This window comes from Rhamphochromis sp. 'chilingali' (genome assembly GCF_963969265.1).
Source record: "Rhamphochromis sp. 'chilingali' genome assembly, chromosome: 13".
NCBI classification, from domain to species: domain Eukaryota; kingdom Metazoa; phylum Chordata; class Actinopteri; order Cichliformes; family Cichlidae; genus Rhamphochromis; species Rhamphochromis sp. 'chilingali'.
Genome location: NC_137940.1, coordinates 28,117,503 through 28,141,990, shown reverse-complemented (window position 1 = coordinate 28,141,990; position 24,488 = coordinate 28,117,503). Strand labels below are relative to the sequence as shown.

The window sequence follows — 24,488 nt, the reverse complement described above, 5'->3', positions numbered from 1 at the left end:
ATGAAGGAAGGGAGAGAGAGAAAGGGCTATACCGAGGAAGAGCGGCAGCTGCTTCTGGACCAGGGATAACAGGGATGGTTGCTATGGCAACACTTGCCAAGGGGCTACTTGCATGAGAGTGACATCATGTCTCTTTAAGATTAAAACACGTTTTATTGTATAGAAATTAGGAGATTTTTACATTTTAAACAATCCAGAGGTAAAGCCACTAAATTGTTGCCCAGTAACCTGAATGAAATACATAATTTATTTTGTATTTACAGAAAGCAATAAAAGCATATGCTCAATCACACTTGACCTTTCAAACAGCAAACAAAATCAGAGGAATTAGAGAGTGTCAGATCACTTATGTGCAAATAGAGGACTCCCCGTCTGCCACAAGAGTGATCCGACCCTCTAATGCTGCCACCTGTGGGCGAAAGAAGCAGCACTGAAAAGTCCATTGCAAACCTCATTTCTCCACCAAAGACTGTACATGAAAAGAACTCAACGCCCTCCCAGCCCCTGCACTGTCTGGTCCCTTTCAGACTGCCATAAGGTTCTTTAGTACATCTTGTAATTGGTCCCACACACCCCTGCTGTGCTCCCTCAAAAGACATTGAATGTTTTAAGGCTTGCTCCAGTATTAGTCACCATGGAGATGACTCACTTAATCAGCCAACATCTAGCGTTTTGTTAACACTTACCAAGTAAACAAACATACATTTAATTTTTCAGAACTACTCAAAAATGTCAGACTAAAAAAAACAAAACAAAAAAAAAGGGGTGGGTGGGGGATATTAATTTGCATAATTTAATGCAGAGCAGAACACACGGAGTAAAGCCTGCCAGCTGATGTGATTTTAGAGTGCTTTCAGATGGCTAATTGCAGCTCCAAACAATAGAAACAAAAGATCCATTAAATCCAACTGCAGCAAAAGCAGGGCCAAAATGGCTGAATAGAGGACTTAGCTTACACCAAGGTCAGCGTAAAGGACAAATATGTGGAGAATGACCACAGGGGTAACTGCTCGAGTACCAGGACAGATTAACTGATTCAGGAAGTACCTTTTTTTTTAACACATCTCAAGACAGAACTTGAATAGTAGATGAGACTATATGCATTTCTGCTTGAATGCCGTGCATTCACAGCTGGATGTGAGATGTGTCATATGACCAACCACCACCGTTAGAGCAGCTAGACAGGTCGCACGCTAATACAAAAGTCTTGGAATTAACATAGAAAACATCTGAAGAAAAAGAATCCCTGTCGAAAATGTAGACAACTGTGTAATTTCCTTCTCTCTGTTGTTCCGCTGTGACTCAAAGATTTGATATCTTCTTCTGCCACGCAATGTGAGTGTGTAATTGTAAACCCTCTTCCCTCCAACTTCTCGCTTTTCAATGAGCCCCTCGCTCACTGTACGGTGTAAGTGCTTGTCATCGTAGAGTGGAAATAAAAGCAAGATGACAGCTGAGCAGGGGCAGATCAGCTCGTTATTGTTCCTCTTGTCACTCAGGAGATGATTTACAGTCACATTTGTGTGTTTCTGTCACTGACAGCTATTATCTGACCCGTAAATGCCTTTATTGTCTGTGCATGCATGCATTCGTGCTTGGACAATCTGATTACTGATGGCTACATTTGATTTGAAAACAAGGAAACACAATGGCAGAAATGACTAATTGTTTTATTTGTTAAAAATCTCATGACACATACATTACACTCACACTGAGCTGGTGTTTGTGTAACTGACAGACCACTACATAACTACACACTGAGCTTTTCCTTCCCCCAAGAAAGCACACAGTTTGAAGAGACGAGGATAAAAGAGGGAACAAAAATATATTTTTTAAGGACGGAAGAATGACCAATGTATGCCTAATTGACTTACTGGGGCTAAAATGTGTCTTTATATTGGCTAATTTTGCATAAAAATGTCAGAAATTGTAAAAATAAACTTGTTTTTTAAATCTGTAAGGGGAGCTGAATCTGTTATAAGTGAAGTCTGGAGATATTACATGAAACATATATATTTTTTTAAAATTCCCTTATGTGATCTCTGCACTGTTTCACTCCGATCGGTTTTGCTTGGGATGATGATTCACTTCTTCTTATTCACAATGTTGTTACAAATCCAGTCCATCCCATCCTAATGGAGAAATGAAGACAAAAGAAAATGATCCAAACGATCCAAGCATGGAAAACAACACAAAACCATCAAATTAATCACGTTAAAGACTTCACTGAAAGAAACAGGGTCTCTGTTTCAATTGATTGTGGGCCCAGTGAATAAAGGAGGGACATGAAAAGCATTTGTTGCCAATTAGATTCCATATGAGGGAGAAATCAATAAATCAAAGTCAGGTCTGACCTGAACTCCCTCGCCAGAAACAGCAGAGCAGGCCTGAATCTGCCACTCGCGGTCCCGATACGTGTGCAGGTTGAGCCCCTCGGCGATCTCGCTGGCCGGTGATGCTGTGGCCAGATCCTGCTTATTGGCAAAGATGAGCAGCGGAACGCCCTTCAAATTCTCCTCGTCAGTCAGCTCGGACAGCTCCTGCACATACACACATAGGTGCAACTTTTGATTCTATTTTGTGCACAATAGCATTACCGTTAGTAATAAGGCTGTTAGTAAAAGGGTTTAGACACTCACCAGCCCCGTCTCTTCAAAACGCTTCTTGTCCGCACTGTCAATAACATAAATCTAAAAGAAGAGACATGTTACAGTGTTATCACATCCACATTTTCTGAAAGTTTACATTTTATTATCTGCAAGAAATTATTGTTAAAAAATACTAGAGAAGAATGTGGTCACATCATGTCCAAAACATCCTTAAAGAAGTGTTTAATCTCTGCTTATATGTGGGATAGTGTCCTGAGGGTTAAAAATATATTAAAATAACATAAAACTTCTCTACTTTACTGTGTTATTGATTTAAAATGGCTTAAAGTGACCTACTCACCAACAAGTCTGTGTTTTCCAGATACTTTTTCCAGAAGGGCCTGATCTTTCTTTGTCCTCCGATGTCCCAAACGTTAAGTTTCATCCCATGGGAGGCAACACTCTTTATGTTGAAGCCCTTAAGAAAAAACACAGCACCTAGAGTCACTGCCCTGCCTTCAATTTAAAAGCTGTTTCCACCTGATAAGGTAATTCATGAAGTGTCACTGTACTTGATCAGTGGTTACACTCAGTTGTTTATAAGGATATGGTTGCTCTTCATAACACAACACCTCTGTTTCAGTTGGCAAAGTTGTATAACAACTTTATCCCGAGGGCCATCCGAGGAGCAAATCTGAGGATAAGACTCGAAGGATCAAGGTAAGTGTATGTGTTCATGTGTCACGTCTGATTTAGCTTTGTGTCGACTATTGCCATACTGGACTGCGTCCTCCCTCCCTGGTGTCTGATGAGCTTTCACACTTGCCCAGTACCGGACCTGGCAGTACATCAACTCAGTGTTGGCTTGTCTCGGTAGAGTAATACAAGGTCATTAGATAACGACATTAGAGCTTAGATAAATACATCAGAGGGAGATGAGAGAAAAAAAAGAGAAAAGGAGAGAGAGAAGCAGTCATAACGCCAACCAGGATGTTCTCAGAAAATGTGTGGAGAGCATGCAAATCAACAAGGTCATGTCGGGCTACAGTTTATCTCGCGATGAAGGGTTATTTAACAGTGTAACAGCGTGATCTGACAAATCTGGTTAAAGCATGTGTGGTGTGAGGCCAATGATTGCATTTTACTGTGTGGGTCAGGAAAACAAGGGTCATCTGAGTCTCATTACTTCAAATGTGCTCTGATTTAGCAGATATTGCAAGGTTAGACACGATCCTCTCACCTGTTATGATGCTTGGCTACAGTATCATGAAAATACAAACCATCTTCCAATGTTTTGTATTTTTAATTACATTTTATTACATTTATTACATTATATTTAGTATTCAGAAGAGCTTTAATGGTAAACTGCTTATTAACAAAGTATTGATGGAAAACTGCTCACAGACGGACCTTTTTTCACTTGATATACATATAATAATGAGCATCGACTGTTTATGTTAAAATTGAATTGATTTAAACAAGGAGATGAAAACACAATGATCAGCATGTGTTCTAATGTTATAGAGCGGATGCACACTGCTTTTTGAACACATAACTTCCTCTCACCTGCGTTGGCGTGATAGTGTTCACATCCTCAGAGGCGAGGCTTTTCAGCAGGGTGGTCTTGCCAGCGTTGTCCAATCCTAGAAGCACTATCCTGACCTCCTGCTCTGTGGATCCCTTCAGTTTCTCTATGACAGAGAGTAAGCCCTGTGGAGAGGCATGGGGGCAGGAGGGGCAGGCAGAGCAATAAGGCAAAGAAACTGTCAAGCATCGACTCCCTCAGAACTGAATAATAATTAAATTAAAGCATAAAGCCAGCCAACTTTGTATGTAAATGTGAGTAATTAATACAGTCAGGTTATTGAGAACTAAACACAATCTGAGAGTGCATCTTTAGCCTGGGCCAATGAACTGCTTTGTAATTTAAAAGAAAGTAATCCAGACTAAAGTCTAATGGCTTATTCCTTTTATCCTTTTTCTTCTTTTTTTTTACGAAGTTTGTGAAAATTCAGCTCTGTAGTCTTTACATAATCCTTCTGAAAAACAGGAACCAAATGGCAGCCGTCACATTATTTTGTCCCAGCCCTAACCTTTGGAGGCAAACAGAAAATACTTATGTACAATGCATCCTTTTTTCTTGGGTGCATTGTTTCTCTCATAAAAAACAACAACACTAATCACACTATTACTATCCAAAAAACAAAATTACATGAATAGACAAAAATAGCTTTAGCCTCTCAAAACAAAATCCCACTGACCTCTTTCTGATTTGAGGTCAAAGCTCCCCTCACAGAGGCCTACTTGTTTTTCTTCCTCAGTTTTTGAAAAGACTGTATTGCTACCACAGACACCCTGTGAGGATCACTGTGTTGCTTTATTTAGAGAAGCACTGGTGTAAAAAATAGCTCCATTCATATAGCTGTACATTAATGTGATTAGTCTGCAGGGTTGCACAACTGCAGACAGTGCAGCAAGGCTGCCATATTGTTGACTACAGGCACCATAGTTTTCAACATTTCATTTGCATTTCTGGTTAACTGTACAATAAAGAGATTCCATTCCATTCCAAGAGATTCAGGAGTAAAATCTTAGTTACTGTTCTGTATTAACACAAGGAGTTCAGATAATCCATCGTGTCTGTGAGCTGCAAAGACACACAACACAACCGCAAAATACTTTATGTCTCATGGCCCACTGTTCAGGTCACAGCTACTTGTAAAACCTCTTTTTTATGCAGACTCATAAGGTTATCATTTGAGTTTGTAAGTCTTGCTGCTCCAAATCAGGTCACCTACCTTTTGAGCTTCTCCCATGTTGGTGTGTTTCCTGTGGCGTGGCTGGAGGGCTACAGCTCCATTCTCCAGTGAAGCTCACACACAGGTGTGTTAGCTATCCAGTCACCCAGCTATCCAGGAAAGGGACCAGCAGCCTCTGTCTTTTTCCCTTCCTTCTCAGTAAACCTGGGTGGGTTACGTGATGCGTTTATGTGATAGTAATGTCTACCTGGACATGAACTGCTCCTCAATATAACTGTAGAGTTACAAGAAGGAAGAGAGGCAGGGCGTATGGGACTGGGATTAAGAGGCCAGAATTAGCCCTAGGCATCCATGCAAAGGCAACCCCATCCCCCTCCTCCCCCTTCCTCTGTCCATCCCTCCGTCTCCACTTTGCAGTGGCTTTACCTGGATTATCCCTTAGCCACCTGTTATAGAAGGAAACTGAATAAACAGTCCTTCCTGACCCACTCATACATGCGGATAAATAAGTTTTTGCCATATGGCCGGGAGGGGAACCCCCCCAAAACACTGCTAATGCCAGGCACTCTGGCAGCATGAAGACCGAGCTTAACACTTAAACTTCAAATCATTGCATCCTGACATTGAATCGAGGCACCTAACGCTATTACTATGTTCATAAGTCAATCTTCAAATCCCACATTCATCCCTCTCATGGATAGGAGTAGACAGCATTACACTCCCATATATCCATTACATGCAAGCCACTGTAAAGCTGAGCAGTGTGTGCCACTGTGAGTGGAGCATTCAGCAGGATTAGTGCGAGCGTGCCAATCCTGTGTGTGGATTAAAACATTTCTAGGTTCTTTTTTTTTTAAACTGAGCAAACTAACAGAAATGCAACGCTACATTGTGGAAAAGTGTGACTTTAACTGATTAAACACGCACACATGCACTCAAAAACAGAGATTAAAGAGTATTTATTCAATTTGTGAGCATTCAAAAGTCTGAAATATCAAAAAGATAAATATATATTATGTTGCATAAGATCAGAATTTATTATATCAAAATATGATAGAATGTTTTCTTTTTAGGACTCTCTGGGTGTGACAGGATATGGCCCACCAGCAGCCTGTCCAGCCTGTCTCTGTCTCACCCTCTCCCTGTGTTTATCTGCAGAGAGAGAGCATTCAAATCAGTCAGATGTGTCATTCTGAGTTCTGATGTGTAGATAGATTCAAGATCATCAACGATATTGTTCAAAGTTGTAACTGAAGGCACCAGCCTGTTAGCTTAGCCTCGCACAATTACTTGTAATGCGGCAAAAACAGCCTGTTTTCACCCAGACATTCATAATAAGCATCAAAATTTGTTGTATTTTATTGATAGTCATATCATGATAGTTAAGTTAGTTAAAACTAGAAAAACTTCTTTCTTTCTTTCTTTCTTTCTTTCTTTCTTTCTTTCTTTCTTTCTTTCTTTCTTTCTTTCTTTCTTTCTTTCTTTCTTTCTTTCTTTCTTTCCTTCTTATTGTTGTCTAATACCACAGACATCTTAAAATGAGCTCTTACCACTGTCTCTTTTCAGCTTACACTTCATAATCAGTCCCATAATCAAAACAAGGGCCAAAGCTGCAACACCACAGACCACCAAGATGATCACAGTGTTGTCTGGACAATGACACACACATAGACAAATACACAGGAAGTGAAGACACATGGTATCAAGGGCTGTTGATAGCATGCCATTATACACATTTCTAAAATCATAACATATAACAGAAGTATACAGATGGATGGACTTACTTTTTACAGACAGTGTGTATGGTTTAGAATCACAACAGTAACGGGAGCAGTTTACTGAGCAGATGTATATGTCAGAAATTGAAAGGGCACTTTGGATAAGAAAGGTCTTATTATTTTCTTTTTGTTCGACCGCATTTTTCTTCCACTGAAAAGTCACAGTTGAATTTTCACATTTTTCATTGCATGTGAGAGTGACGTCGTCACCCTCATTTGGGCTGGATGGCTCGCTGCTGATGAACACTTCATCTGATGGGCAGAGTAAACATGAAAAGCGAGGAAAGCAACAATAAATAATGTTAGGTAATTAGAGTGTGCTCTGTTATAATCCATTGCTTCAGACAAAGGTATTCTCAAATGTTACATTCAGTGCATTGTTTAAATGTTGCTCCTAAAGAGAAAAAAAATGAAGAAGAATGAACACTGTCACATTCAGCATTATTAAAAAAAAGAAATTTAAACGTAATCTGGTCGACTTTCTTTACTCTTAAAGATTTAATTTTAGAGATACACAATTATCAAAGAAAAAAAAGCTTATCAATATTTAATTTATATTTCATTTTAGTGTCAGACACAACCTTAGGCTGTTATCACACCTCTCTACCAGTTGCAGTCTATTCAAGTTCACAGGATTTATAAAAAACAAACAAACAAAACAAATAAAAACAAAGTGAGGACTAACCATTACACAAAGTGCTGTTTTCACATTTCGCATAAGTATCTATGAGAAAAACAGATGAAAAAAAATAACGTCAGGAACATTTTTCCAATGCATCTCATTTTGCATTTTATTGGCAGGCAATGTTCAGGCACATTAGCTGCGACATGACATTTCCAGATGTACAATTTTCCTTTTCCCCCATCTGCCATAGTTTACCCTGTGATGGTACATTTCAAAAACTCAACAGTAACACAGGCAGTCAGTACCAGCTACGATATCAGAATATAGAGCGAATTATTTAGAGCTAAACTGGCACATATACAAACAGAGAACAAGAAAATATAGACATATATACATAAATGTAGGTGAGTGCTTACCAGAGAGGAGATAACCAAGCATGAGATAAATGATAACCATTCTCTACTAGAACAGACTGGATTCACAACCGTTAAGAACAGTCTGAGAAATTAATGTCATTAATATCTAAAAAAAAAGAGCATATAGAAAAATAGGAAGAACAAGTTTCATAGCAATGAAATACTTTAAAACTTTTAGACAAAGCATTAAATATATTTTTAAAGTTATACATATAATACGTAATGCTCTTACCTGGATTGCCTCTGACACACAGACCAGAGTGATGACCCGCTCTGCTTTGCTTAACTGAATAGTCTTTGCATCAGAAGAGGCACGGCAAAACTGATTCTAAACACTGATAGCAATGCAAATATATTCATCCCTGGAATATTATAGCATGAACAAAGCAGCTGTTTGTTGTGAAGGTGCATGTGACGACAACGATGACGGTAAAGCCGCCGCTGCTGCTTTCATGTAACATTGAGTGACGTTTAGGTCAAAATGATGAGATTTCTTCAGCTCTGATCAAAACACCCAAAACATAAGGACACATGCTGAGAGATGGAGCTGTGCTCTAATATAGCCTGTTATCAGGGAAACATTGGTTTACTTAGGCAAACTACCCTCTGCCTCTGTGCACACAGTTTATTATGACACATACTAAGATGAACTTTTCTAAGAATTTGGAAGAATAAATCCAAAATGATTTAGTTTAAAAGGCACCTCAAAAATACATTACTGCCTTTTACTGAAATCATGCATTACTTTAAACAGTGACTTATTCAAACAGTGGCCACTAGAGAGTGCTGCTCATCACAAAATCGTATTCATTTTTTTCTGAAGGGCTCCCGTGCAGCTAAATGGTCTACCATTGCCAAAACATGTTACACACTGCTAAAGCTAAATGCTTTACAGCACATTCAGAGACTGAATTGAATAAAACCTCTGTTTTGGAAAATGCATGCATACAAACCCACACACACACACACGCTGGACATGCAAACTCCACACAGAAATAGAATGACTGGCTTTGCATTCAAATTCTCTCTGGGCCACCTTAACCAAAGTGACCAGACGGTAAATAAGATGAATATGGTTGAGTAATGTGGCCCGTTGCTGTTTACATTCAATTTGTTTAGTCAGCTTAACGTTAATCAAAAATTTCCCTTACTGTGGCCAGTCTCGATAGATACCTAAACTCATCAAACACAACAACAGAAAACAATAGTTCACGGAATGATGACACAAGGCTACAATTTTGCTATTCCATTTGCCATCAAGCTCTTTATAGTTGCTGATAAGAAATAACAATGAAACGGATTAAGCCACACTCTAATTTTCTTGGCCTTGTACCAAGTGATTAAAGAGAAAACTGACTTGTTAAAAGGAAGCGATGTAGGAGAATGTGAGCAAACTGGTATTTTCCCAGATGTGCTCAGGCTGCTATTTGTGCAAAGTGAGTCCATTCTACATGGACCTCAACAACCTTTCAAATCAAACAGCTTTGGAAATAGTTTTAAATGAATTTACAACTGTTTTTGAGGCAAATATCAGCCTGCAATCTGTGCTCATTAAAGCACTTAAGCAGCTCTAGTTAAAGTCATAACTTTCTGTTTTTGAGTGTAAATTCAGGAAGCGTTACAAACTAACCTTTGTTTCCTCTGCTTATAAATTGCATAGTGAGACCACATGGCTTTAGAAATGTGTACGTTTCCTTTCAGTTTTAATTCTTCCACCAATCAGTTTCACTTAATACATCTCTACTGAAGTTGATCCTTTGCTTTTTATATACTACACATTCACTTAACATGCTTAACGTGATCAAGCTACTGTATAATCCTCAACATTAACATGGTACTTCGGGAATATCTATTATCTATCTATCTATCTATCTATCTATCTATCTATCTATCTATCACTGGCTGCCTAATGATTCATACACTGACGGCCTACGACATCCTGTAGCGTTTCACAAAAATGCCCTGTGGGACCAGGAGGTGCCAAATGCATGAAATATGCATGAAATTCTCGTGCTAGTTAGTGTAGCATGTTTTTTTGGTATCAATATTGTCTCTTTTATTATATAGCATATATGCTAACATGTTGAGTTGTTTTTCGATAAACCACTCTCATGAGTTTTGCAAAACACTTAAGTGAAGAGTTTTTTTCATGTTATTGTAGCATTTAATGTGTTAATTTAACAGCACTACTAAAACATTACAACTCAAATGTACTATTAGCTACTAAGTACTAATAATTAGTATAGCTAAGTACTATCAATTAGTATGGCTAATGTGATATCATAGCTAAGTAATATAAATTCCAAGCTGCCAAAAAACTATCCCGGGGTAGAGGGCCGCTGATTGACCAGGGCTGCTTGTGAGCATGTCAGGGCTTAATTAGTTGTTAAGTAGCACCCAATTGGCTGTAGAAAACATTTATACAGTCACGGTAGCGCCTGGCTAATGTTGTCTACACTGTGTTCTGTTCTGTATTTTCTAGTATCGTGAACCATGGTTACTTTCAGCGGAGTGTATAACAGGTTTTCTCGCCTGGCAAAAGTTGCAGCCCAAAAGCAGCAACGGAAATATAACAAACTGTGCGCCATAGCCAGCAACATCTTGGGCAACAACAAGAAGGTATGCCACATACAGTGTGAGCTTTCGGTGCATGTGTGACTGTGCAGTTTTAGCCTGAGCGTTATCTTGAGTCATCTGTTTGCAATAGCGAGAGAGTGGTACTGTGATGATTTTTATCTCTTATCATTTCATTTGAATCTGCGCAAAGCCATGTAACGAGTTTTGCTTTCAGATGATCCAGAAACGTGTTAAATGATACCCTATAGCAAAATTGGGCTTATAGCAAAGAAAGGCTTCTTTCACGAGGCCCGTTTGAAGGGTAAGACTTGAAATGTGTGTGCTTTAGGCCGCAATGAGTTAAAAGTAAAACCGACAGATTCTGAAACTAAGGTCTAACACTAAATCTGCAAAATTGTCATGTTTATTTAGAAAGATAGAAAGCCAAAATAACCAAGCGTTTCATTGACTGCGCATAAAAAAAGCAGAATGACAGTCTGGCTGCCTGTGTACCCACATCACAGTGTTTCTCAAGATGTAGGCTGAGAGCAGTTTGATCATAGTAACCATACTTCCTCTTTTGTGGCTTGTTGCTATGGTAAGACTTCCCTTCCAGGCAGGAAGTGACAGGAAGACCCAAGTGATGAGTTTTGTGTGTGAGTGTGTAAGGAGTGTGCATCAAGTTTGGGTGGAGCACTCTGCTGCGTCCCCTGACAGTGTGCACATCGTAGGACTTCAGCTCTGAAACTGGTGTCTGGGCCATCATGGCGAAGAACAGCAATTCTTTAGAGATCCCTATTGGCCACATGGTGAGTTGGCACCATTCTTGTTAGGTCTTACTTGGTTCTGTGGCCGTCCTTTGGGTAGTAGTTCTTTGATACGCTTGTTACATATACGATAGGAGGCTTTGACCGGCCTTCCACAGTGACTAGTCAAGGCATTTTAGTGTTGAGTGTGTTGACTACGCTTCTTGTAGCTGTGCAGGCACTCTAAATCTCCCTGTATGCTGTTTTGATCTGCTTTTAACGGTGCTGTTACTATTAAGCTGACTTCCAATCCAGAGTATCAAGAGTACGGTTTGAGCAGTTGTCTCGTGCTGGCTTGTGTTTTGCCTCCAGTCTTTGATAGTGCCAGAATCAGCCTGTGTGGCTACACTTGGTTGCTACTGAGAACAGGCTGGGCCATTCTGAGCCAGAAGGAGAAACTGAGCCATGCCTGTTGTCCAATCTGTCATGTGTAGGCTGAGTTGGCTTCAGTGTTCTCGGTGTGAGACCATTGCATTTCTTGAAATGGTTCAGTTCTGCCAAAAAAAGGTGTGAAAATGTATCAACGGATATTAAGTCACAAGAGCAGGATGTTGCCGTAGTCTTAAAAAAAGGGGCTTTCTGTGGCTTGCGTTTGATGTCTGCATTTTGATATCGCTCCTTTAATAGATTTTTCAGAGAGTTAAAAGTGCATTTTACGAGAATGCAAGGTTTACAGCTAAGACAGTGACGAATCGATTGTTTTCATTAGTGTTTAGAAAATGTACTATTGACTATGAAAGCAGTATTTGCATAGCAGAGCAAATAACTGAAGAGGTGGAGTCAGAGAGACTCACACCTGCAGAGATAGACAGCCCATTTCAACCGTATATGGTCAAAATGTAACAATAGACAGGGGCTGTTGTCAAGATCAGTTATTTTTGGTTACAACAACGCACTCTCTGCTTAGAGTGCGTCGATTTATAGATACATCTATATAGATGTATAGATTTATCTCAAATGTAAGCTTGTAGCAAATGTCAAGCATAAAAGGATACAGTGACGTATTAGGAAAAATAAAATGTTAATTTTTTATTGTATCGACACATGAGGAGCTCTACAGCGAAACCCATTGATTCTGTTTTGGGAATTGAGCAAACTGACCTTTGATTAGTGGATGATTTTCTCCACTTCCTCAGCCTGTGTTGCCTTGGTTATGTATCTGAATTTCACTTTAACTATACAATGTAGATGACCAGTTTGGTTTGTGTTGCACTAATGTAGCTGGGTTACTTTGCAAATTGTGCCTTGCAGGACTTCCTAATCAGAGCTAGTTTTAGGATGACAGATAACTTTATCTAGTTATCTATATCCAGTTATATAGATTATAAGTAATGTAACTTCATGATTTAACATTTGACTAAAATTCTGAACTGAAATCAAGATTAACTGGCCATGTTGTCAAAACCTTGATGTTTACATGGCCTTCATTAACAAAATAAACAAATAATTAAGAAGCTTGCCTCAATGACTTAAAAAGCTAGAATATCAAGTACAGATCAGGTCACAAAGGTAATATTAAACACAGAATGAAAATGAAAGTAATCTATTCATAAAAAGTTAAATGCTCTACTTTAAAAGCAACAGTTACTGTGCAGGGTTGTGAAGATATTTGCCTTTTTCTGTAATGTAAAGGATTCCGTTACATTAGTATTATCAGTTAAAAACAACGTGTACTGTTGCTTAATAGTACACTTAATAGTACATTGATTAAAATGGCACTCACAGCTGTCAGTTCTGAAAATGGTACTTTATTTATAAGACCTATATCCTCCACACACTCTGGGCAAGTTGCTACCACACAGACTATACAGACATGTAGACACACACACATTCACACCTTTGGGCAATTTTAGAATCAGAGCCCACACGTCTGTGAACTGTGGGAGGAAACCAGAGCATGAAGAGGAAACCTTGACAAAGCTCATAAATGTATCCATCGACGGTCTCCTATGGATTAAAACCAAAAATTCTGCTGTGAGCTAATTTGCTGCTGTTTAAACAATATTTCCATAAGCTGAAGCTTTTCTGTGTATACGTCAGATCAGTATCTTGGTGACTTGAAAACATGTTTGTGATCACAGCTTGTAGGTTACAGGTGTTTAAATAGTCTGCAGATTTCATTTAGTTTCTGTAAAAAAAAAAAAAAATGTGTCGGTTGAAGCAAACATTTACAAGATGTGCATTTTGTGTGCTCTGAAAGCTGAATGAGGCTTATTGTCACCAGTTTTGCAACCACTTCCTGTAAAAACAGCCTTGGCTGATTGCGCTACAGAGTTACAGGTTGGAAAAAAAAAACAAGAAGAGAAAAATAATGTGCAGCTGCTGTTCGTGTTTCCCTTCCTAAAGGCTTTTATCGTAGTGCTGTATAGTTGTTGCAGTAATATTGAGTTGTAGTGAGAATCTCCACAATCCTGTGTAAATGGGGCCAAAGTAAACTTTCTTCTTTCCTTTTGACTGTGCAGCCTGAAGAAAATATATGTAGGATAAATTTGAATAATATTATCAGTATTATACAGACAATAACAAAGAGTATTCAGTATTAGGCTTTTTCTCAGTTTTAGTTTTAACTGTTGAAGTAAAGTTCTTTGACAGATTGCTCTCTCTGTTCACAGAGCCAGGCAGTGTCAGATGGAGGTAAGCATGAGCAGCCAACTTGCATGCTGCTAATCCTGTACATATCTCAGTTCTACAACGTGAACATGTCTGTGCATGAAAATATCTGATTCAGTCTCACTCTTGGTCATGCTTTTCTGTGCTGATAAATGGGTGTGTTTGTGCCTGGATATGCTTTAGATTTGAACATGTCCGCACGCGGCTGTGGCGGCAGCAGCACCAGCCTTCCTGGGACTCCAGCCGGAGAGCATGGCCCAGCCAACAGTGTCATGAGCTGGGCCGTGTCATTTGAGAAACTGCTGGAGGACCCCTTTGGGGTCCGTTACTTTACGGTGAGGCAAACTAATGTTGGAATTTTTCAGTTAGGAAAAAGTTCAGGCAGAGTTCAAGTGTTGACATTAACTAATCATTACCCATACCTAATAATGCTGTGTGTGTGTTTGTCTGCAGGACTTCTTAAAGTCTGAGGTGAGTGCGGAGAACATTTTATTCTGGCAGGCTTGTGAAAAGTTCAAGAAGATTCCGGCCACTTCCTTGGATGAGGTACAAACTCTCTCTAAACTTTTCTTTTATGTATTTATCTTTAATTAATACTTTATTGCAGTAGTTCTTGTACTATGGGAGACAGAACTACTGCAGGACCAGATGTAAAGTATACATAAAATTAACAAGAGTTTGATCATGAAGTTGTGATGGCCTTCAACTTGGATCATATTTGATGGGTGTGGAGTGTGAATTTTCCTGCCTTCTGAAGTGGGATATGGCAGGAAAAATATTTGTAAACCACTACCCTGATAGCACACATTTGTTAAAACACATGTTTTGTAGAAAAGAAGTGGACTGTTTAGTGGGAATAGGGTTGCCTTGTTGCTGTAACTATGGGTGTCTCCAGCAATCGGAGGATGGCAGTGCGTCAGTAATTCAGTAATATTTTAGTTGCTTTTCAAGTAACATAAGCATTTTTCTGTTGTAATTTTGAGATGATCCCTCCAATAAGTCATTTGGTGCACTTTAACTGCTGACACTAACTTTTAATTGCATCAACCACAGTCAAACAGCCAGAAGCTGTGCATTGTTGGCAAAAAATAGATCTGCCATATGATAATTTTTATGGCTGTTTTTGGAGATTTACTTTGTGAAACAATGTGCAGAAATTGTAAGTATTCAGTTATTAAAAATGAAGAACAGGTTTGGTGGGAACTACTTAATTTTCCATTTTACAGAATGGTTGTTACAGTTACCAGCTGTTGCAGTTTGCTCTATAAACTTCTTTTGGCAAATATATTGGAAAGCAAAGTTATGTAATGCAAGCAAATGCATCATAATTTGGAGGACATTTGTATTCCTCTATAACAGTTTATATTTAGTGGTTACAATGAAAACCTGTGTAAACCCCATCACCAGGACCAATGTGTTAATATCCACAGTAGCTCATAATTTAGAGTATTCAATGGGATATAGTATTGTGTTACACAAGTAAACTAACTTTTACCATTTGACTGTGGCTGACCTGAATCTTTCTTTCACCTCCTGTGGAGATTATTTCCATTGGAGATTGACTGAGGAAATTAAAAAAAAAAAAAAAGTATTGAAAGGATCCAAATGGATCATACATCAGCCATAATTATGTAGGTGAAAGGTTTACCTTATCCTTTAGAAATCTGTATGATTTACATCAGAGAGCCACAGAAAGGTTTCCTTTAATTTATGCTACATAGAGTGTGCTTAACGCTTAAAGTAATACCACCATGTAATTTGGGAGCTTTGCAAACAATAAGTGACTTACTAGAGGATTTAAGAAGGTGAACATTCAAATGAAATCCACAGGGAAATTAACAGAGTGTCTGATCTTACTTGTGCCTCAGCACTTCATGAACTGTAATTAAGAAACAAAGTTTAGCTGATTGCTGACCTTCAGAATAGTTCAATCTGACAGAGCTCTTGCTGTTTTTTCCAGCTGAAAGCAGAAGCTCGCTCAATCTACAGCACCTACCTGTCTGAGAGTGCTCCCTACTCGGTGAACATTGATGACACAGCAAAGACGGAGGAGAAGGACCTTCAGCAGCCTACACCTGACATGTTTAACAAAGCTCAAGCGCAGGTTGGTATGAATCAACCCTACTACTTCTGCTTAGTAATTATGACTCATTTTTGACACACAGATGACTGGGTGCCCCCTCTTGTTGCTTTGCTTCAGATATTTAAGCTGATGAAAATGGACAGCTACAGGCGCTTTGTACGGTCCCCTCTTTATCAGAGCTGCACTTTGGCAACAGTAGAAGGCAAAGGCCTACCTCGGCTCTCCAATGAGTCTCCGCGCATGGGATCCTGGGAGGATATGGCCTCCAAAGTCCCCTTAAGGGAAAAGAAGGTACCGTATTTTCCACACTATAAGGCGCACCTAAAATCCTTTAATTTTCTCAAAAATTGACAGTGTGCCTTATAATCATGGTGTGCCTTATGTATGAATTCTGGTTGTGTTTACTGACCTAGAACCGAATTTACCGAACCGAAGTTAGCAGGAAGTTAGCTTGCTAGTTTCCACCTAAACATGATATAGCATGTTCTGACTGAGAGATTTCTGAAAAAATAAAATGTACAGCTCTGCTATCACTTCTAACATAAATGAAAACACAAAACTAAACAGCAGTGACTTTTATAGGGTTGCTGAAGTTGGGCTAGCTGGTATATAATGCTGTGCTACATGATCGCTAGCGACACAGCTATGTTAGCATAACATAAACACAGTGAAGCTGGAGGATGAACGCTAACTGTTTTCCACTTGATAAAAGTTAATGTGAGGGTTCTCGGTGGTTGGGGACAAATGCAATCGCATGGCAGGACGGACCAAACTTCAGTCAGGAGAACAACTCAGATAATCCATCCACAATACGAGGTTAGTCATTAGTATACTGCAACAACATGGGGATAGAGGAGCTGCAAGAGAATTCAACATTAATGAATCAATGGTACGGAAGTGGAGGATCAAGAAGGATGAGTTGAGTAAAGTTTGACTTATCGGACTGTTTTGTTTCGCTTAATGCGCCTTATAATCCAGTGTGCCTTATGTATGAAAACAGACCCATTCATTGACAGTGCACCTTATAATCCGGTGTTCCTTATGGTCCGAAAAATACGGTAGATGGACTGAAGGTCGAGATGAAGAATACCTGTTTTATTATTCGTTTGACATTTATTTCATCGCTGCCTCCAACAGAGCAAGAAGTCAGACCCTAACAGCTTTCTAGGTGGTAAGAGTGCCTCAGAGAAACAGCGACAGAAACGAGGATCCTGGGGAGGTAATGTGTGCCAAATGACACATCTCATGCTTCTTTGATATCTTATGTACATCTTCTGACTTTATTTATTTATTTTTAAATCTCATCAATAACAATGATTCCAACTCCTATGGCGTGGTTTCCTGGAAAGAGTCCCATTTGTCCATCAAGTCGACCAGTAGTGTGGAGCTTGGCTCCATCTGCAGGCATATGGAGGTCAGTACATTTATAAAGCATTTAGAGTTGGTTGGAATTATGGGAAATGAATGTTAATTTACAATTTATATGATTGGAGGTATACAGTTAACAAAACTAATATTTGAGGTGACAAGTATTAGTATAGAGGAAAATGTGTGATTGGGATTACACTTTTCTCATTTCTCTGTCTGTGATGTAGAATGGTGGCTCGAGTCCCCGCTCCCCTGAGCTGGGGGGTGGAGGTGGGAGTCGTGTAGGGTTGGAGGGGGGATACTGCTGTGTCTACTTGCCTGATGGCAGTGCCTCCTTGGCACCCACGCCTAATGGCCAGCCAATCAAAGACTTGCTGACTAGCCTTTGTGAGAAAAGAGGCTTCCCACTGAAAGATGTTATCATTTACCTTCATGGCAAGGACAAGGTGAGCACTTTTGCTGTGCTTCAGCTGCAACTTTAAATCAGGAGGCATTTTTGAGGAACTTGAGCCACACTGTAAAGTTGTTTACAACAGTGAGCATGACCGACGACTGCCTCCTTCCTGTTCTGACATTTTCGTGCTGTGTTATCTCACCCCCTCAAAGTAACCCATGTTGATGTTCACATCTATAGAAATCCCTCTTGTTTCTTTCTGTTTGAAACATAATTTCTCTCTCTACAGCAACCATTATCGCTGGACCAAGACTGCTCCGTACTGAGAAATCAGCAGGTCTCTTTAGAGCTCAGAGTGACGTTTGCGTGAGTCAACTGAATGACTTCCTTCACTTCCTATTTTCTCCTGTCTTTGACACCATAGCAGGCTTGCACACCCCCACTACATGTCCCTTCTTACCATATTAGAGGGAAGTCCTTGTGGTAATATGCACACAAAGTCTAGCTCTCTGAGCATTAATCTTTGTACTCTTCCTTCACATTGACTAAATAAAATTCAAAATGTAATCAGAAATGGGTTTCCTGCTAAGATATCCCTTGCCAGCTGCCCTCGTGACTACAGACATTGTCTGACAGTAATTCTGTACTTCTGTTCCATTGCACTTGATTCAGTGTGAGTCACAGTGTGAGAGGAAAGTTATAGAAATAAGTGTGTGTTTCAGGGTGGAGATTGCCTTCACTGGTAAAACTGTGGGGATCATGGTGAAGTCTAGTAAGACACTGCAGGAAGCTCTCTCTGTGGTGCTGCAGAAGCACAATATTAAGCCACAAGAGGCCTTGGTCACCATGGTGAGTGTTGCATATGAGTAGGATTATAATATGTTACCTTTTCTTTGAGTCATTTCCATATAAAGATTAACAATATTGTCACTTTTAAATGAATGATTGATTTTCTGTGGTTGAATTCTACCGACAAAAATATGTGAAATGCCTTTTAACCTTTAATCTATTAGGAAAAATCAATGTGCATGTTTACCTATGTAAACATGTAATTTCAAAGTGTTACACCAGTGATTCTTTTCAATATTATAATATCAATATCTATTTTACATATTTTTCAGCCATGTATAGTCTAGGATTATTTTGAACTATAGGTCTTGCAAAGATACTCAGTAGAGCAAAAAAGCTGGAAATGAGCGTCACTTTTAAGGATGGATTTCAAAATCTGTCACTAAATGAATGGCACACCCTTGTTGGCATTGTCATTGTAGCTGCATTGAAATGAGTCACACACTTGAATGTTTCTCACGTTTCAAAGTTTCACATTACATTTTTTGAAAACTTGCTTTACTTAAAACCTTTATCTTTCTCAGTAATGGGAAGCCAGCTGCACAGAAAACATTTTCCAGCCACGGTTTCTTTCATTTCTTATTACAGGAAAGAAGGCCTCTGTTTGCAAAGCTGCTACATTTTAATGAGTCATCTTCTTTATTTGTCAACTTTCACAGACACAAGTTTAGCTTATTGTTTTAATGAAATTGCTTTAGTAAAATTACTCATTTTAGAAATAATGCATGGTTCAGATTATTAAGATATCATTTTGAAACTAATGTAAGCAGCTTCTGTGTGTCCTTAAGATGCTGGTTCTACTTTTAATAAATGTTACACTAGTTTGTAGTGAGTAATGAGATTATTTTAGTAATGCATTGTCTTTTCTAAGTTATGCACAACCCATTTACTGCAGAGATGATTGATTCTCATAGTACTGTTCAGCTAAGTATGTCTGCATGTGTGTATGCTTTGTGTTTCAGGTTGGAAGTGATGAGCCTCTGAATGTGAGCACCAATGTGTTTAGTCTGGCCAATAAGACGCTCCGACTTGACAAAATCAAAGGTTAATATACTTGACCTTTTTAGAAACCCATAAATTTACCTCAATATGAAACAGGCTGATTAATGTTTATAACATTAATTGTAATACAGCATGCAGCTACCAGAGGAGCACAATAAGCCACAGAATGAAAACAAACCTACTTAGCTGATAAGTAAATGAAAACAGTCTTCAGTGAAATCAGATAACAGCACATTTCATCTCTCCATCAGCTGATTATGTTGACGATACATTGGCCATTATTGTGTGTTCTCTGGTGCTGTCTGTGGCTCCTTATTGATTTAATCGTTTCTTAATGGCTCGTACAAAGTGTTTTTCAGCTCGTGGTGCTCTCTCCCTTGAGGCTGTCTGAAGAGTCTTTTCACTGTCCATTTTGCGGTCATGTTTTTTCTGCATCACTGTTTGCATGTTTCTTTCTTTACTTTGCTTTCCTCTTTGTGCATTTCTCTTTTAGCCGCTTTTTTTTTTTTTTCTTTTAAATTGAAGTTAAAATGTCTGAGTCCATTTGGTTTGTTGAATGCTGTGCCACTTTCAGTTCACTCACCTCTTTTCCTGACTGCTGAGGCTAGATCTGACTTCAGTTTGGATCAGTGCTCTCGGCCTCAGATTCTTTTTATTTTGTTCAGGAGGAACTAAGTAGATTCAATTAGAGTGGTTGTATCCCAGGAGGACCATTTTAATACTTAAGATGTTTTATCTGCCTAATGTCAGTGTTTAACGTAATGGGTATGCTAAAGTTCTGTAGCATCGTCAGCTTTTTGTTGACTACTTGTACACTGAAAATAAGAGTTCTGTTAGAAACTCATTTCCATCTTTGTGTGTATACAGGCAAAGAGCAGACCAGCATTTCCAGAGGCGGCAGTTCTGCAGCCAACCAGGTGAGGCAGTGTTTATTGAAGCGTCAATAAAACGGCAACAAAAATAATTTTACCATCATGAAGAAACTTTGAATTGCTGCTTTGTGATTCTTAGGCATAAATATTCTTTTGACTTTTGGGTAACTTATTTTGGAAAAATAACAACTCAAATGAGAATTTTTGTATGAAGCCAAGGCTGAACATGAATAGTGTTAAACAACCTTCATTACCTTCTTAGACAAGTCCCTATGTTGCCCTTTTTTGTCTATTTTATGGGACCAGTCATTTCCCTTTAACAGTATCTATATAAACATGCATTATATAAATCTATGAAAAGTGGTATGTTGCAGTGTGTAAATGGGCCTCATTCACAAACTACATTATGTCAAATCTATATAATCTTTCTGTACAAATGTTTAATGGACTAGTGTAAGCATATACATGCTGGTACTCTGCAAAGAAGACTTAAAACCTCCTGATCACCAGATGGTTTTGGGTAATTTTAACGGACATCTTTGTATTCAAGGTAAAATAAGAATATTGTCAGAAATGATCGTTTATAGTTTTCCAACTTGGTATCACAAAATGTTTACAAAATTAAATGACTATAAGGAATATGTTAGCTAAAATGATTTAGGCCTTAGCCTACATTTTTATCCTTTCAATATGAGGTCTCACCAGTTCAAAAACAATACAGAAGGCAAAGTCTGAGACATTTCAGGCTATATTGCTTTAATGATTTATTTATTCTTATAACTTTTATCCAGCGCACTCCTTCTGGGAAGGCTTTCTACAAGTTTTAGGAGTGTGTTTATTGGAATTTTTGATCATTCTTCCAGAAGCGCGTTTGTGAGGTCAGACGGTAATATTGGACGAGAAAGCCTGGCTCACAGTCTCTGCTCTAATTCATCCCAAAGGTGTTCTATCAGGTTGAGGTCAGGACTCTGTGCAGGCCAGTCAAGTTCTTCCACACCAAACACGCTCAACCGCTGTCTTTATAGACCTTGATTTGTGTACTGGTGCGCAAGTCATGTTGGAACAAGAAGGGGCCGTCCCCAAACTGTTCCTACAAAGTTGGGAGCATGAAATAGTCCAAAATGTCTTGGTATGCTGGAGCATAAAGAGTTCCTTTTACTGGAACTAAGGGGCTGAGCCCAAGTCCTGTAAAGCAATATGCCAAAACCCCCTCCCCCAGACTGTACAATGCAGTCAGACTACCACTCCTCTGGCAACCAGCAAACCCAGACTTGTTCAACAGATTGCCAGATGGAGAAGTGCGATTTGTCATGTTTCCACTTCTCTAGTCCAGTGGCAGCGTGCTTTAAGACTCTGGCGTTTGAATTGCACTTGTTGATGTAAGGGTTGAATGCAGCTACTTTGCCATGGGAACCACTCCATGAAGCTCTTTACACACTCACTCTTGAGCTACTCTAAAGGGTACAAAAGTTAGAAGGGGTGTGTGACCTCTATGCGCTATGCTGCTGAGGTCTCAATAAACAAAAAACATGTCTTTTTATTTGCCATTCTGCCCTTCAGGTGTTGGTCTTGTGCACTTTTGAATTATTTTTGGCACTGCTGCAATTTTAAATTGCTCCCTAGATGTCTTTTTCTAGCCACCTGTATGCTTCAAATATGCCATAAATATACCTCAAACTCCAGCTGATCTAATCCTTATGTTGAGGAGCATCCCTAGTAATAAGAGTTGGGTCTCTGACTGTGAGCCACACACCTTTTCTTCAAGATAAAATGTAAGTTGAAGTGAGACACACTAAAGGAGGTTCGTTTGTACTGCAAGGAGGAGCGATCTCAAACTAAGTCTGGAAATGGTATATGGCTGCACAAGACGCCGTCAGATTCAATGATTAAAACTAGAAATGAAAACTTACTAAGTGTTACTGAGATTTAAACCTTGTGAGCTGAGAAATGGTTTGTTGATGATGCTGAAATCTGTTTTAGTCCCAGGGAGGAGCAGCAAGTACAGGTCCAGAAGCCAGATCACTGAGCCAAGACAGAGCTAAGGCTCAGCCAAGGTCTACCAAGAACCGCGAGATGGACGGTAGGATGACTTGGCAATATCTAGTGTGGTTTGGTTTAAGGTTATTGAATTAGCTGAGTTGTTTTCAATGTGGGGAAATAATTTTGTTATATCAGTCTTTATCTGCATGCCAAAATATATACATGTAGGTAATACTTCATTAGAATATACATGATTGTTGCATCGTGAAGTTGTATGACTATCTTTATTAGCCAACCCATCTAAAAAGGATGGGCATTTTGAGGCGTATGCGTTTTAGCTTTTTACCCCTCAGCTTTAAAAGGCTGATGGGGTATTGTGGTCACTTGCTGGATGGGTGGCATGGACACAGGTTTGGGTATCTGATATCTTGAAAACAATGCCTTGTAGAATTTTTTATAACTGATACCATAGATGCATCCCCTAAAAGTCTTGGATGAGTTTGAATCGGTGACCTCGACCAATGGAATGCAATGGGTACTTCTGCCAGGAGGCTTGGGCGGGGTAGGTAGCACCACTGGCAGGTGACAGTATTGAGGTTTTTTTTTTTTTTTTTTTTTCTCTTCTCAGATGTTTTATATTATTATTGAAATTCTGTTCAATATCAAGATTATTGTCAATATATCAACTATTTAGATTACAAATTAGATTGGATGAAACTTTATTAATCCCTTGGGTTGGTTCCTCCGGGAAATTCAGATTATATTACATTTATCTGATTATCAGAACAAGAGGGCAACAATAACAATGATTTGTCCATGCCAGGGTTCCTGGACATGCTGACGAGGGCTCAGAACTCCAGGGTGGATGATCAGCGAGGTCTTCTCACCAAAGAGCAGCTGGAGGTTCCTTCCTTCCTCCAGCTGCCCACAGAGCAGGTGCAGGAACCAGAGGATCCCAGTATAGCCAGCTCTTCCACTACTGACTCCAAAGCAAAATCTGAGGATAAGAATTCAGCTGAAAATTCAGCCGAAGCAGCGAAGGAAGCCCCCGACTCTGCTAAATCGAAATCCCCAGACATGAGGGAAACAACAGTTTGAAAGACAATCATGTGTTGGATGAACGAAGATGTGATCAAAAAAACTACGACGAACATTTCACAAAACTGTGATATGATTAATTTAAGAAAATTAATGCAAGAAAAAATTAGTCCTATAGCACTTTTTTCTAATTGTTCGCAGTATAAGCTCTGAGAAAGCGGTGTGCTACCACACGCTGCTCTATACTTTTGAATGACCTTCTTTTAAGCCAATTTGTAAATAAGGCAGATCATGGCAAGCATTTATGGTGTCGTTCTAAAACACTACACATCCTTATGGGGAAAATGTTTGCTATGAAATGATTAATTCAACCTTATATGAAAAAGTTATAGGTCAGAATGTCACCCTGAAACTTTAAATGTTTTAGTATACATTTTATTCATCCCCTGATTTGTAATACTGTACAGATTTTGATATATCGTTCACATTTCTTCTGTTTTTTCACAGCCGTACTTTGCAGTAATGTTTTCTTTAAACTAAGCACAGGAAGGAGTGACTGTCCAAAATGGGTTTCAATGTTTTTGCACGGTTTCTTTGCTTCAACATGCATGGAATATTTGATGCAGATTTATTATTTAATATATTCTTTTTAAATTTGTGTGTTGCATGCTTTAGGTGTGTTGTGTTTTCTTTTTTTTTTTTTTTTTTTTTTTTCTCTCTTCCCTTTTTTTTATTTTTTTTTATTTTTATTTTTTTAAATTATC

The 24,488-nt window shown here is 39.0% G+C and overlaps 2 protein-coding genes across 3 annotated transcripts; one reads left to right on the top strand and one right to left on the bottom strand.

Moving 5' to 3' along the window:
• Positions 1-1,462: 1,462 nt before the first annotated feature.
• Positions 1,463-5,610, bottom strand: arl3l1 (ADP ribosylation factor like GTPase 3, like 1). The gene is made up of 6 exons (XM_080901712.1): positions 5,387-5,610; positions 4,155-4,298; positions 2,950-3,066; positions 2,640-2,690; positions 2,355-2,540; positions 1,463-2,132 (listed from the first exon to the last, which is right to left on the bottom strand). The coding sequence occupies exons 1-6, from the start codon at positions 5,402-5,404 to the stop codon at positions 2,085-2,087; spliced, it is 564 nt and encodes a 187-aa protein (XP_080757838.1). The 5' UTR covers positions 5,405-5,610; the 3' UTR covers positions 1,463-2,084.
• On the top strand, positions 3,276-24,416 carry LOC308409147 (regulator of G-protein signaling 14-like). Of its 2 annotated transcripts, XM_080901709.1 has the most exons (16): positions 3,276-3,308; positions 10,649-10,785; positions 14,141-14,162; positions 14,322-14,473; positions 14,592-14,684; positions 16,099-16,242; positions 16,339-16,512; positions 17,359-17,440; positions 17,571-17,635; positions 17,817-18,035; positions 18,273-18,349; positions 18,706-18,832; positions 19,795-19,876; positions 20,702-20,751; positions 22,687-22,786; positions 23,510-24,416. In XM_080901709.1, the coding sequence occupies exons 2-16, from the start codon at positions 10,660-10,662 to the stop codon at positions 23,782-23,784; spliced, it is 1,788 nt and encodes a 595-aa protein (XP_080757835.1). In that variant the 5' UTR covers positions 3,276-3,308; positions 10,649-10,659; the 3' UTR covers positions 23,785-24,416. The 2 variants fall into 2 exon arrangements, with proteins under 2 accessions (XP_080757835.1, XP_080757836.1); XM_080901710.1 differs by lacking the exons at positions 3,276-3,308; positions 10,649-10,785 and adding an exon at positions 11,413-11,531.
• Positions 24,417-24,488: the final 72 nt, after the last annotated feature.